Raw genomic sequence first — 15,229 nt, 5'->3', positions numbered from 1 at the left:
ATTATGAGGCTTTCTGACTCTCCAACTCTTATAAGCAGATTCCCATCAGCCTCTGGGCAAAAAAGTGACCTTATGACTGCTCCTTACCTGATATCTGTGCCTCTGATCATTGCTGCCTCCACCAAGGGGAGATGTTCCGAGATGTTCCTTCTTTCAATGAGGCAATTATCAGTTGACGTTTTCTTTCAGCAATGTTGGTTGAGGAAGGAAATGGCTAGGGCATCAAAAGAACTCCTTATTTTAAGAATACTGTTTTTTCTGTGTATTTTCCTGTGATTTATAATGGAATACACAACATTCTGCTTGAGGCAGCAACTTTCCCTTCATTTTGTTTAACTTTCTCTGAACAGTTCAGCAGAGTGGTGTGGAATATTTTGGTTCAAGCTGGCCCATGTGTTTCTTGGATGTTTGTCTTCCCACCTGAAGATCTGAACTCTCTCTAATAAGATGCAGGGAAACCCCAGTAAGAAACGAACCCAAGCAGTGTCACTGCTAAATGGAATGGGCAGGCAAGGTGTAAAAATGAACCCCCCATTCACAGGATTGTACATCATATACAAAACACCATCTCAGAGTAGTGTTGGCAGTCTATGTCTTCAAAACAATCACAAATTATTTACGCTGGAGGAAAAAAAGAGTTTTACTCCTATTGCAAGTCTGCAAACCTTCTCAATGGCAGAATCCTAAAAGCTTAACTTAATTTGTGCCTAATTGCTTAATTAAAAGAAAGAGAGGGGGCATATTTTATTAAAAGAATGTTTTTTTAAAAAATTATTTTAAAGTCCGGAAGCTGTCATAATTATTATATGTTTTTAAATGGAAACCCCACTGTGTGTTTTGCCCAGTGCTGTCAGGTTTGCCAAGTTTTGTTGTCCCTAAGTTTTGGAAAACAAAGGAAATTGATTTCAGATTTTTATTTTCTGGAGCAGATTGTCATGTTTTCTCCTGAGGTGCCAAGCCTCAGGACCTGAAACTGCGATTTTCAAAAAAGATTCCCTACAGCCATTCCCTGTCAGTTTGAGCAACAACAGCGAGTGCGGCAGAGAGGGATCTAGACCCCAGTGAGCACAGAGTTTAGTCCTGCTACCTGGCATTGCATTAAACCAACTGTTGGAGAAACAGTATCAACTCCCTCTTACTAATCGTGTGTGTTTGTGTGTGGGTGGGTGGGTGTGTGTGGGTGTTCACGCACACAGTCCTGATTTCTGATGTTGCTTGACCTACTGTGTTGTTTCCAGCATCACATATTATCAACACCGGGTAGTACAGTACAGTAGAGGCTCTTCATCACATTAACTCTGCACTAATCCCACTTTCCAGCATTTGGCACCATAGCCTTGAATGTTATGTCTTTTTGAGTGCTCTTCTATATACTTTTGAAACATTTTGAGGTTTCCTGCCTCTACTGCCCTCTCAGACTGTGCATTTCAGGTTTTTTTGTACCCTCTGGGTGAAAACATTTTTCCTCAAATCCACTCTAAATCTCCTGCCCTTCCCCTGAACATTATGTTCCCCCTTATATTGACCCTTCAACTAAGGGGAACAGCTGCTTTCTATCCACCGTGTCATGCCCCTCATAACTTATAATCTGCAATCTGGTTCCCCCTCAGCCTTCTCTGCTCCAAAGAAAACAACCTGAGCCCGTCCTGTCTCCCTTCATAGCAAAGATGTTTCATCCTTGACAACATCCTGGTGAATCTCCCCTGCAATCCCTCCAGTGCAGTCGCACTTTTCCCATAGTGCACTCTTCCCAGAACAGCTCATAGTACTCCAGCTGTGGCCTAACAAAACTCCTGTACAGCTCCAACATAATCTCCCTGCTCTTATAAGCTATGACACGTCATAACAAATATGTTTTTAAATGGAAACTCCACTGGATAAAGGCAAGTGTCCCTATGTGCTTGTGTCTATGCATTTTTGATGAGTTGATATGCACACTGGTGTCAAGTGAAGAAACTGTGTCTATGTGCCTCTTGAAAATGGTGTCTGGAATGAAATATCATTGACCTTTGCAGAATAATTATTGCAGTGCAATATTGGAGTCAATACGCTCAGGAGTGGAGAAGATAATATCCTTCTTGAGAAAGATAATGAACTTTTCTCCACAAGCAGAAGTTTACCTACATGTCATCTGATGGTGCCACAGGAAACTATTGTATCTTCAAGAGGAAATGTTCTGAAGGATTCATATTTGATTCAATATGTTTTAATACTGATTCTCTCTGGATAGCTGCTGCCAGACCTGCTGAAATTTTCCAGCACTTGTTTTTATTACAACATCATTCAATATTGATTCAGCAGCCAGTTATATTCACCCCAGTCACATACCGACTCTACACTGTGCTGAGGCTGTTAATAATCTCAAGTAACCACCTCTATATTGCACCTCAGCAGAGTAACTCTGATGCTGTGCAAGTGATTTTACAAACATGCTTTTAATAGGAGAGGGGGAAGCTTTGTGAAAGTATCATTTTGAAAGGACAGATTGTCATAGAGTCATACAGCATGGAAATAGATCCTTTGGTGTCTGATGGGAATTTAAGCTTGCCTGAAGATCAAACAAAATACATCCTCGCGTTCACTTGCTTTCCCTCATTCCTTCTACACCCTATCTACCTCCTCCCCTTAATTCCACTCTCTCCTCTATCACAACTCTCATTTACAAACACCATTTTTTCCATCATTGACTCCATTGACACTCCTACCTATACTGTCATTGCTACCTCTATCACCCCCACCACTACCACCAACATCACCAGTATCTTCTCCACTTCCTGTAATAGAATTGACTCCTCCAGTTGCCAAATTAGCTTGCTGGCATTGCTTTGCCATGGTATTAAAACATTTTAGGAAGTGATATTCTGAACCTCCTGAGGCACGTTCACTGACTCGCTTCATCCACAGAAGTTCTTTTATTCCATGTTTGGCTCTAGAAGTACTCCTATTGTATAAAGACCTATAAAGCTGTTGCATTGACAGTATCAGAGAAAACAAGTATGTTTCACCATGCTGTGAGTGAGAAAAAGACAAAGGCACTGTAAATTGTTTCAAACATAGATTTAACACAAACAAATATGGATATGACGCAGAACTAGATTAGTATTTTGAAAAGAAAGATGTCTAGGCTCAAAGGAAAAGAATAGAAAAATGTCTCCAGTTGAAGAGCCATTTTGTGCAATTTTTATGATTGTGTAATTCTACTGGATCAATATATGTACCTTATTTCATGGCCCTCTGGAGTGAACTTAGATTTTCAATCAGAACAAATCACTTCAGTTATGCTCGGAAAATCATAATTCCAACATCTCAACCATTGCTGAAATCCCTGCAGTGTAAGTTCTGGTCCATCCAACACCTCCGAATGCCAAACATCATGCCATCCCCTTTGCGCATGCTCATGTTTGTAACTGTTTATAACAGTCGATTGTAATTGGCTTTAAACTGACAACAGGTCTGACAGTATGTGTTATTTGTTTGTGAAGCCATTGGAAGGTTGCCTGGTGCTACAAATTCAATTAGTTTGTCGTCTTTCATACTTCATGCTTGCGGAAATTCACTCCTAGGAGCACACTGGAGTTAGCATCTGGCATTTTTCTTAATGATTGCTTGGCATCTATTGTCAAATTGCTATTGAGGAGAATGAAGTGGTGGGCTTCAGACTTTATAATTTATCAATCCATCAGGTTAAAGGCTGGGTGCAGATGGCCCTGCTCCTGGTGTGCCACCTCCGTGACTCCATCATGATTTAATCCCATGGTCAGCATGTTTACCAGTTCGGGAATGAATTTACTTCATATTTGGATTGCGCAAATTTCAATTTTGACCTTTTTAAACACGTGCATTTAGTCTTCCCAAACTTTCCCTTTTGCCAACTTGCTCTGTTTGTGTCATGACCATGGCTGGACATTGGTTCCTGAATCTGGAGATTTGGGTAGGTTTGTGGGGTTGCGGGGTGCATGGTATGGGTGGAAGGGGAAGGACTTTGCATGATACATCTCTTTTCAAATCTCAAGAGTGTTACTCAGAATAGAAAGATGTGCCGATTTTGCTAAGATCAAGTAAGGTATGAGAAAGTTTGTCTGCGACAGAACTACCAGCTTCAACTGGCTAAGTTGAATGGCCTGTTCTGTGCTGTAAATTCTTTGTAACACTGGCACGTTAGGGGGGATAGCCGTGCAGACCGGCTGTCGACAGCTCTCGACACTTGCTTTTTGATTGAAAATAAACATCATTTCTCAATCTTCCTGCTTCATTCCTTTGGCATCTCTCACTTGGTACTTCGGTGTTACAAGATACCCTCTTGCTGCACTTACTGTTAGAGTGTCGATGGAGTGAGCAACACCAACCACACTGCTCAGAAGTCCTGAAGGAGCTTTTTCCTTCAGTTCAGTACCCCCTTTGTTTTCCCATATCACAAGTGGAAGAATTCAGTGCAGGAATAGGCCATTCAGCTCTTTGAGCCAGCTCTGTCATTCAGTAGGACCAGAGCTCATCTGTTTGTGTTTCGAATCCCCTCGATCTCTGACAACCCAAGAATCTCGATGATTAATCTACTTCCTCTTTAAAAATATTCAATGGTCCTCACCTGCACTGTCCTCTGAGTCAGAAAGTTCCAAAGTCACACAACCGCTGAGAGAAAATATTCTTTCTCAACTCCATCATATAAGGGTGACCTTAATTTCAAAACAGTTCAAGACTGTCAGCAACAGTAAACATCCTTTCCACACCATCCTGTGAACACTATTCATTATCTTATAAATGCAAAATGCTGTGTGTCTCTTTTTCAGAAAAGTCGAAGCAGACCTGAAACATTAACTCTTTTTCTCTCTCCGCAGTTGCATCCAGGCCTGCTGAGTTTCTCCAGCATTCTGTGTTTGTTTCAGTACCAAATGAGCTTCAGTTAAATCACTCCTCACTGTTCTAAACTTAGGTGAATACAAGCCCACCCTATCCAATCATTCCACCTAAACCAACCCACTCGTTCCGTATCTTTCAAGTAAATCTCATCTAAACAGCCTCCAGTGCAATTGCTATTCTTCCCTAAATAAAGAGAGCAAAACTGCACACTGTATTCATAATGTGGCCTCACCAATGCCCACAACTGGTTCCAGTGCAACTGTCAAATGTTCATGCCTCCATTGGCAGCACTTCTTTATATCTCAGTTCCAGTTACTTTAACTGACTGAAGAATCAGGCAGCCTTAATGAAATGCCTTTGCCCACACATCCAATAGCAATCCAATTCTTCATCTTACATTGTTTGAACCAAGTGCTGAAATACCAATGGCTAAATCTTGCCCAGGAGAAATATTTCCCTTCAGTGATAGAAGATGCCTGTTGCGCAACAGACCCAAACTGACTCTGACGTTTTCCAATGCAGTTGTGTCATGGTGGCATCTCTTGCGATTGTCATACCTTGGGCCAACTCTGAGTCTCTTGCATTCTTGCTATCTGATAAAATGAGTTGTCACAGAGCCACGATACTGACTAAACATTTACTTAATTTTCAATTTATAAGCAGGAAAGAACCACAGTGTGTCCAGTGGAATTAAGTTACTTCTGCATGTTGGGAAAAAAAATGTTGAATGTTCATACTAGTTAATTCATGTGCTGCGAAGTGGGCAGATTATATCTGTCCCACCAGCAGGCCTAACACACTGGCCTTTTGTAAGACAGTAATGAGGTAAACTACATTCATGCAGTACTCTTGACAGATAATGAATCGTGCATTATTTATGTAATCACTTTGGCTTTCATTTCAATTTATTCTGGGATAGGCCACAATCAGCTTAATTTTCAGCTCTATGTTTCTTTTAAAATCCTGCCTGTAGGCTTTGACTTTGCAGCGTGTGTGTTTTCACGGATAAAAGCGGCGGCTCAAATTGCTGGCAATTCCTTCTGAAATCAGGCCCTCATTACCGAATGTTTACCTAGATTAAGAGCCGCAGAGGAACAGGAGGCAATCGCTGCTGGAATTTGCACATTTTCTGGATTCTTTGATGAAACTGATTTGAGTTTTGAGCCCTGATGTGAGACATCAACACAGCAACTTGTTACTCAGGGCAGAGGCAGTGCTATCCATATGTTATCTCCCTTTATGAATTAGTTCAATGATGTCCAATACTGTGGGCATTCTGACATTTTGGTCTTATGGATTCATTGAAATTTTTGTCATTGCTGTATTACCCTATTTTGCTACCTGTTATTATAAATTGCGCCCAATTTACCTGACCGTTGACAATAGGAAGGGAAATTGGACAGGGCATATAATGAATGGCCAGTCTGATATCACTCATTTAAAAACCCCCCATTTACTTTAAACCATTCTGAGATTGTATGATGATGAGTTGCCGTTATTTGTAAAGTTTTTTTGTTATAGAAAAAAATCTCATTATACATACAAAGTTAAAATGTTTAATTGAAGCAACTGACTTCACCAAATTAGTTTTTTTTGTGCTGTCTGAAAGTTTGAATTCTACCAAGTCTTGACAGAATTTCCCAACCTGCTGCCTCAGCAATGTGGTTATTCAGTCAGGGTGCCATTTCTCTTTCCTTGATTTTTTCAACACAATGGGACAAACTCTGCACATAGGATTTCACCAGAACCAATCTACCTTATTAATAGGAAAGGAATAAAAGAACAGTTACATGATTCAAAGTGATGAATACATGACAAAGATGAATAATGCATTAGCTTACAATAGTACAGACCTTGAGAATCAGTGAGAAAAGGCTTTTTGTCAAAACTTTCAATTTTGTATTCATCATGATGTTCACAAAATACCAATGTAAAGAGGAACAATATTCTACACTGTATGAGGAGAAAGCACTGTAAATTGACTCTCATTGGAAGGGATATTACTGTAGACAATTAACTGTCAGTTATCATCTAACTGGTCCATTCTCCATGAGAACTCACTTACCAACCAATTGGCAATCTCCTGTCAAACAGTCATGCCTGGATGGCTGCAGCTCCAACAACACTCAAGAAGCTTGACACCATCCATGACAAAGCCGCCTGCTTGATTGGCACTACATCCACAAGCATCCACTCCCTCCAGCACTGGCGCTCAGTAGCAGCACTCTGTACTATCTAAAAGATGCACTGTCGAAGTTCACTAAACGCACGATGACAGCCCTTGAGATAGACAAGGGCAGCAGATACTTGGAACATCACCATGTATATGAATAGGAAGGGTTTGGAGGGATATGGGCCAAGTGCTGGCGAATGGGACGAGATTAGGTTAGGGTGTCTAGTCGACATGGACGAGTTGGACTGAGGGGTCTGTTTCCATGCTGTCCATCTCTATGACTCTATGACCACCACCTGCAAGCTCCCCTCCAAGCCACTCACTCACCACTATATTGCCGTTCCTTCACTGTTGCTGGGTCAAAATCCTGGAATTCCCTTCCAAATGGCACTGTGGATTTCAGCAGATCAAGAAGCTCACCACCACCTTCTGAAGGGCAACTAGGGATTGGCAATAAATGCTGGCAAGCTAGAAATGCTCACATCCCAAATGGATTTTAAAAAATGCAGTTCCTTTTGTATTGGTATTCTTATAAGTATCTAGTTGAGTGCAAGATAAAAAGCTTTGACAAAATGTGGTTTTTATTCAGCAATACTTGATTATTATATAATTGATAGGGCTGCAACAGAAATTTTAACTTCTAAATTTTAAATGTTTAAGTAAGATTGATAATGTTGTCTGCGGTAATATCTGGTTGATGAGGAGACTGAAACGTATTTATTTTCTCTTTTGCAGGAAATTCTATTACATCACAATGTTACGAGATCCTGTCTCACGCTACCTTAGTGAATGGAGGCATGTCCAACGAGGGGCTACATGGAAGACCTCACTGCACATGTGTGATGGGAGGACACCAACGCCTGAGGAGCTGCCACCTTGCTACGAGGGCAATGATTGGTCAGGCTGCACACTTCAACAGTTCATGGACTGCCCATTTAACCTGGCTAATAACCGGCAGGTGAGAATGCTTGCAGATCTCAGCCTGGTGGGCTGCTACAACATGTCCTTCATTCCTGAGAAAAAGAGAGCCCAGATGCTTTTGGAAAGCGCCAAGAAGAACCTCAAAGATATGGCTTTCTTTGGTTTGACTGAATTCCAAAGGAAAACACAATACTTGTTTGAGCGGACTTTTAACTTACAGTTCATTAAGCCCTTCATACAGTTCAACAGTACCCGCGCATCGGGTGTGGAGACCGATAATGAGACGATCCACAGGATTGAGGAACTTAACGACCTAGACGTGCAGCTGTATGACTATGCAAAAGACCTTTTCCAACAGCGGTTCCAGTACAAGAGGCAACTAGAAAGAATGGAGCGACGGATACGGAATCAGAAGGAGCAGCAACAACAGAAGATCCCTGAGGAACTGCCCAAAGAGGAAATGGAAGAACAGGGACGCATACCCACAGAGGATTACATGAGCCATATTGAGAAATGGTAGCCGTGGTGGACTACCACGTATCTCATGTTCTGAAAATAATGATGAATGAACTTTTGGTCTTCTAGATCGTAATGGATCTCGGAGGTTGAAAGAGTTTTTTTTAATGTCTGTAATTTTAAAAAAGAATCTGTAAAACAGAGATGTTTGCTTCAGGGCAGTATGGGTCTTTCTAGACCACCCAGGTGCACAAGGGATCTGGACGCAGAACTAAGCCAGGATACTACAGCTGGCCAATCATGTGATGTAAGTCATGATTTTGTGACCCGGCACAGTTGATGTCTGTGGAGCTATTAGCAATGAATAATGAAATTTTCAACACCATTTATGGCACCTGGATACACATCCTGCAATGAGAAATGGATGTGTTTGAATTAGCTCAGTGACTGGTGCCATTTAATTCTCAACATGAATATGCAGTGTGTTCGTTTTTGGATGGTTTCATGGATTTTGAAAATTTTAAAATTCAGGTTTGAAATTTTGTACAGCCACTGGCCAATTGAACCACTGAGTAAAAGCATTCCCAATCTAGTCCAATTCCAGTCATTCCCACTTGAGGCTAATCCAATCCTTTTATTCTCTTCCTTTTGCTTTCCTGAAGGACTTGACCTCCTTTCCTAGTGTAGGGTTCCATACAGTATCTCCTCCAGTATCTTGTCCGAATGATCGTTACTCAAGGATGATCCTTGATGTGAATCAGGCGGATTATCTAACTGCGGAGGGGACATATTAGCCAACCCTGATCCAGTCCTCAGTCGATACCTGCATTGCCATCTCTGTATATTAAGCAAGAATGGGAAACCTGCCCATTTCTTTTCCCCTTTCTTAAACCTGAGGTGTCGGGGCCAATTATAGGGCCCAATCTGCTGCCTTAGGTGAGCTCGCCAAACTCAGCACTGTCTAGGGATGGAACCTTTGGACCTTCTTGATGTGCATGGCTTAGAGGTGCTGACAACATCCCTGAGCCAAGTTCAATTCTCAGTGGTCAAGATAAAAGCTCTGTGTTTATAATTAATACCATGTTGCAATTGTACACATATTCATCTCATCTGAGCCTGTTGTTCCTAATACTTAGTGTGTTGAGCCAATTTGTATGGAAAGTTTAACAAAAGATTGTTTGTTTTCTCAGTCACCTCAATTCTACACAGGATTGGGAATCCCCTTAATATTCATTTTGATTGTTCTGAATTTTTAAAAAAATTTAATATTATACCTGCACACCTGTAACTTTCTCAGCCATTATGTGATAGTTCAGATAGGTCCTATCAGCAAGGCAAAAAAGGTTATTGTAGGGTCATGAATCTTTTCATTATGTTATTCAGTATCATGTTGTAGCCATCCATTTCATGTTGTTTATGCCAGGCTGAAAGCATTTTGAATTGTGTAACATTTCCTAAAACACAGTCGACAACCTCATGGTACATCTTTGTGAGCACCAGACAATTTTAGATTAATTTGAAATCTTGTGGTGCTGACTATCTTATTCTCTAACCCCAATCTAATGGTATTACATACCAGCCATTTTGTTGTAGATCCTGGGAAGGTGAGCTGGTACACTATCCGACTAGAACATCAAAATCTCTTTTTCAGTCAGGACCTTCACTTGACCATTCTCAAACTTGACGCCTTAAAATCTGGCATTCTGCGTCACAAAATGAAAATACCAATCAAACTTTCTTCAGAATCCAAGACCAGATCTGACTGATTGCAGAAAATTGAGGAATGTAATCTTTGTTAAGCTAACTATTTTACTTATGATAAAGCCATAACACATTTTATGGTTGTACCATCTGAAGGAGTAGTCATCATATTTTCTTCTCCCCCTCATCTCTTGGGTAACACAAGATCTTGGATAATTTCTAAGAATCAATTTCAATAAAGACCACCCAAATTGAAAGAGGTGAATAAGCTTATTTTGCTGTCTGCCACTACATCCTCCAAAATATATCATCACAGAGCCTCTCAAACAGTATACACCCTTCCTTCCTTTCTTCAGAGAATATTTAAATGAGTCAAAATGAAGTGTGATTACCATCTGTCCCCGAACTGTTATGACTTCCTTTGGTCCAAATATGACTGTCATTAGAGATGTAAAATATTCCAAACTTGGATGATAAGTTATTTGTTATTTTCAAGAACCAGTGAATTAATTGAATAGGTTAATTCTAAGCGATAACAAGTGACAGCCTATTTCTCTCTGGAAATTTCAAATGCAATCAACTTGTCATACGGTCTCCATTTATAAATGCAAAATCTGTGTAATCTGGATAAAAAGAGACTGCTGCTTTTGATTTCATAATTTACCTTTGTTCTATTGCCGTTTATGTGAAAAGGCTACACTCATTCTCCTGTACCCCACACCCACCCCACCCCACCCCATCCTCAGTCCAGCAATGTTGGACATACAGTATTTAGGAGCTGCTCAGGATTTTGTTTTTTTCCGTCATGCTTTTTCAACCGCCTCAGCTAATTTCTTTGCCTGGGTGTGCCTGGTTTCAATAGATGCAGTAACGTTTTAGGAGCCAAGCCAGGCTAGTTTATGTTCAAATTGCTGCAAAGCCATATGTGGTGTCTCCCTGGTTACTGCAAATGAAGGAGCCAGTGGCAATTCAGTGCAATTTTATTCTCCCCCCCCCCCGCCACTCCCCCCAGACACCAAATTTGAGCTTTTTAAAGGGATGGTATCTACTTGGTAGCGAATCCTTGGGCAGGCTTTGTTTCTGGAACAGTTTCAGGTTTCATATGTTACTGTTAGATTAAATCAAAGACAAATAACTTTTAGTGGCAGATGCGATTGGTAATGCAGCTGTGTAATTGTACTCCCAACAGACCTGCCAGCTGTCGCTCATCGGGAGTGACGGGCTTTCGTTTCGGGTAAAAATTTTAACATGTTTTGATATATGTCATGGAGAAATAAATGGATAAAATAAATGAATATGTTTAAATGGCGTTGCCGTCTATGTTACTGCTATCAAACATAAATTGCACTCCTAACATTTTCCCCAGTGCTGACAGTTCTCGTCGCTAGTTCTGTCAGTGCAGTCGTTTGTATGTAAATATTTTATAATGACACTTCTTTTTCTTCCAGCTTTTCCTACTTTGCTTGGGGGTCACCACAATGCTGATTGATCACCTTCTCTAATTCCTGTCAGTCACCCATTCCTTTGCTCTTCCCACCACATCTTTCCATCTGGTCTTAGGCCTTCCTCTTCTCCATCTTTCATATCATCATTCCATAATTCACCAAGCCACATAAAATCAGTAAAGTCTTTTTTTATGACAGTGTCGTCTTGATCGCCATGGCTTAAGTTCCAAAGTACTCTTTATGTCTCCATTCATCTCAGAAGACTTGTCACAAACCTTTGTTAAGAGGTAATGAAATTTTTTCCTTCATAAAACTTCCCTGCCTGACAATAGAATTCAACCACTTGCCCAACACAACCACTGTGGTAGCAGTATCACCAGATACCACCCTAACGTGAACCAACACTATTCCCCTGCATTCCCCACCTGCCATCACTTCTCTAGTACCTTCTCCTTTGAACATCTCACATTTTCCACCCTCCTTAACTTTCAATCAAAATGTTTGTCCTGTACACTCTTCCAAGTCTTTTTATTTAAAAGAGTTATCATACAACTTCACTGCTTTCCTCCTCTGCCTCTGTTCTGAACAGCTTATCATCCTCCTGTTATTTTAGCCTTCATCTCAACTCATCATATTCTCTCTCTACTCTGAGTTCACTTTCTACTTATCCTTCATAGATCTCTCCCTCCGTGTAAACTCCCTGACCCATAATTACTGCCATCCACTTGAGTTACAATCTCATATCAGGTTTCTAGTCCCATTGTGACAAGTATAACTAATGTTATTGCTGATCACTTCCTTGTATCACTCTAGACCCACACCCCCTTTCCACACTGTTATGATCCGATCTGATGTTATTATAGGACAAGTCACATCCTAGACTGAAATCTTGTCTTGAAATGTCATATTTTGTTTTTTGTACTCTTCCACTGAAATACAAGTGCTGCAGAAGGTAATTAAACAAAAGGAAAGAATATCTGCATATAACACAAGATTAAGATTTGAAACTCATGGTAAAATCCCATTAATCCTAACAGCAGTCCTTTGTTGTATGCATACCAGAGATAAAATTTCCTTCTCTATCAAACAACAGATGCATTAATTCCTGGTCTAGAGAATCTGATAGCCTCTTTCTTAAACCTCTCGAAAGCAAGGCACAGGTTCTGACAGGTTCATATAATGTCTTCAGCATGTTAACCAAACACTTCTGGTCTGGAACGTTGTACCTTGAGGTAATCAATTTCTTAACAATGTTAAACAACCTATTATTTAAGAGCAACTGTTTTACTTATCCAAATACAACCAAGACATTTGCAAACTTTCAAACTGAAACCCAAAAGTATTTCTTTTGATTTCCTGAATCAAAAGAAAAAACATCAGTTTCTGACCTTCTAGACTGAAACCATGTACTTTATTTGCTCCTAAATTCTCTCAATAGAAACAAATAATCATGAAAAACCATGAATTCTTTCTCTAATACTGTGTTTTAAGAGAAATCATTGAACACCATAGCTACAGAAATACTCAAATGTTTCAATAAACCCCTTCAGACAGACAGACTAAAACCCAGATGCCACTATGTCAAATCCAACTCGAAAATAAATGATATTAAAATATGTAAATCTCACACCTTCCATCACAAGTTCCAAATTTGTATCTATCTGACGCTAGAAAACAAACTATTCCCCATATCACTTATAACCACACTTTCAAAATGCCAGCTTTCTAACTTTTTGCCCTTAGTTCACCATATTTCAGCAGGTACTGAATTGCTTAATTGCTCTCTTGCCTCTGCCTTTGATGTACTACTGTCCAATAAAACCATTCCTCTCTATTTTTGGTCACAAGCTCTGGTAAAGCCAGTAACCCCTCTCTTACATACAAGGGACACAGGCTTGCTAAGATACGGCACACCTGAACTGCATGAAATAATATTGGGTCCTGCTGTCATCTGCCAAAGCTGCTAACTACTCCAGAAACATCCTGGAATATAAAGAAAACTCCTGCTTCATTTCTCCCGGAAATAGTTTTCTTCACCCTTGTCCCCTTCACCCTAACCTCCAACAATAAATGCAAGGACTGTTGTGGCTAAAATTGAGGCCATCTAATCAGCTGCCTCTTGCATGTCTCTTCCTTCTGCTAGCCCATGGGTAAAACATCAAGTAAAGTTTCTCTGTGCCTCAGCCTGAACTCTCTTCATTCTTTCCAATGTCCTTTCTAAGCTTATCTTGTCCATGAAATCCACTTTCTGCTGCAGTGCTTACCAAATGCTTTCACTGTGACCTCAATTTTGAGTTTGAAAATTGTCACAGTCCTTCAGTGAGAACCGAGAGCATGGGGTCTGGAAAGTGGAAGCGTGGCTATTGTAACTTGGTCTGAACTGCTTGGGAGCCATTACTAGCTTGGCTCTCGTGACCCTAAAATTTGAACCCACCACCACTCCTGAGGGGCTGATCCTGGTCTGATGTTAGCCCATATTGTTAATGGTTCTCTCTCTTTAATTATGTTGTTACCCTCACTGCTTAGCAACTTACTCTTGACTGCAATGTCTTGAATCCCTTCGCTCATGTTTCTACCTCTGCCACAACATCAAAATGTCAAAGTCATAAACTGCACCTTACATCACTGTGACAAAATTTCTGCCTCCTCTGCTACCTTTGACATAATTGACAATTCTCCTCGAATACCTCTTCATTGTCATCCTCCTGTTTTCAATTGGTTTGAGGCTTAGCTATTGAATCATAGCCAAAGTATCCATTGCAATGGTTTCCCCTTTTTAAAAATAACTTCTTAAAACGTGTATCTGATAACCTATTTACTCATTTGATTGACTGTCTCCCTGTATGTGTCCAATCCATTTTATATTTTTATGTATCTGAGTGGTGTCTTGAAATATTTTAAGGGAAGGGTATAATATAACTTCAAGTTGTTGACTACTTGTTTGATAAAAATATTGAAATATTTTCTTCATTTATTTCCTGAAATTCTTATACCGATAATCAGCAAACTATTCGACATTTTGCACACGGGCAGCATGATGGCTCAGTGTTCAGCACTGCTGCCTCACAGCGCCAGGGTCCCAGGTTTGATTCCAGCCCCAGGTCTGTGGAGTTTGTACATTCTCACTGTGTTTGTGTGGGTTTCCTCCGGATACACTGATTTCCTCCCACAGCTCTGTAGGTTAGGTGAATTGGCCATGCTAAATTGTCCATAGTGTTCAGGGATGTGTAGGTTAGGTGCATTAGCCATGGGAAATATAGGGTTTTAGGTTAAGGGGATGGATACTCTTCAGAGAGTTAGTGTGGACTTGTTGGGCCAAATGGCCTGTTTCCACACTGCAGATTTTCTATTTATATTTCATCTATTTACACTGAATTAGTTTATTAGACAGTTGCACCTTATTCTAATGAAACCCCACCTTTTGCAGTTCACGCAAACCAATGTAATTTCAGGTATCTTTTCATGACATGTGATAAATATCACATTCTTGGAAGAAAATTGTGCCTTTCTGTCAAAGCTCTTGTATTCTAGCCCCTGCAAATGAATGTTAACATCACATTTGCCTTCCTAACTGCCATCTGAACCTGCATATTAACTATAGGTGAATCCTGAACTCTGACTCCAAAGTCCATTTGTTTCTGAAACCTTTCCCACTTAAAAAATATTCTACATCTCT

The 15,229-nt window shown here is 40.3% G+C and overlaps 1 protein-coding gene across 1 annotated transcript in view; it reads left to right on the top strand.

Annotated features, from left to right (window-relative positions):
* The window catches only part of LOC122555783 (heparan-sulfate 6-O-sulfotransferase 1-like), a 269,029-nt gene extending 257,612 nt beyond the window's left edge, over positions 1-11,417 (top strand). Inside the window, exon 2 of the mRNA XM_043701923.2 lies at positions 7,766-11,417. Coding sequence (XP_043557858.1) covers positions 7,766-8,471 — 706 coding nt within the window. The 3' untranslated portion in view covers positions 8,472-11,417. The remainder of the gene's footprint in view (positions 1-7,765) is intronic.
* The last annotated feature ends 3,812 nt before the right edge of the window (positions 11,418-15,229 follow it).

Source organism: Chiloscyllium plagiosum, unplaced genomic scaffold (genome assembly GCF_037043375.1).
Source record: "Chiloscyllium plagiosum isolate Xiang-an unplaced genomic scaffold, Cpla_swu_hap1 HiC_scaffold_13, whole genome shotgun sequence".
In the NCBI taxonomy this organism is placed as follows: Eukaryota; Metazoa; Chordata; class Chondrichthyes; order Orectolobiformes; family Hemiscylliidae; genus Chiloscyllium; species Chiloscyllium plagiosum.
This window is presented reverse-complemented; position numbering and strand designations above follow the sequence as displayed.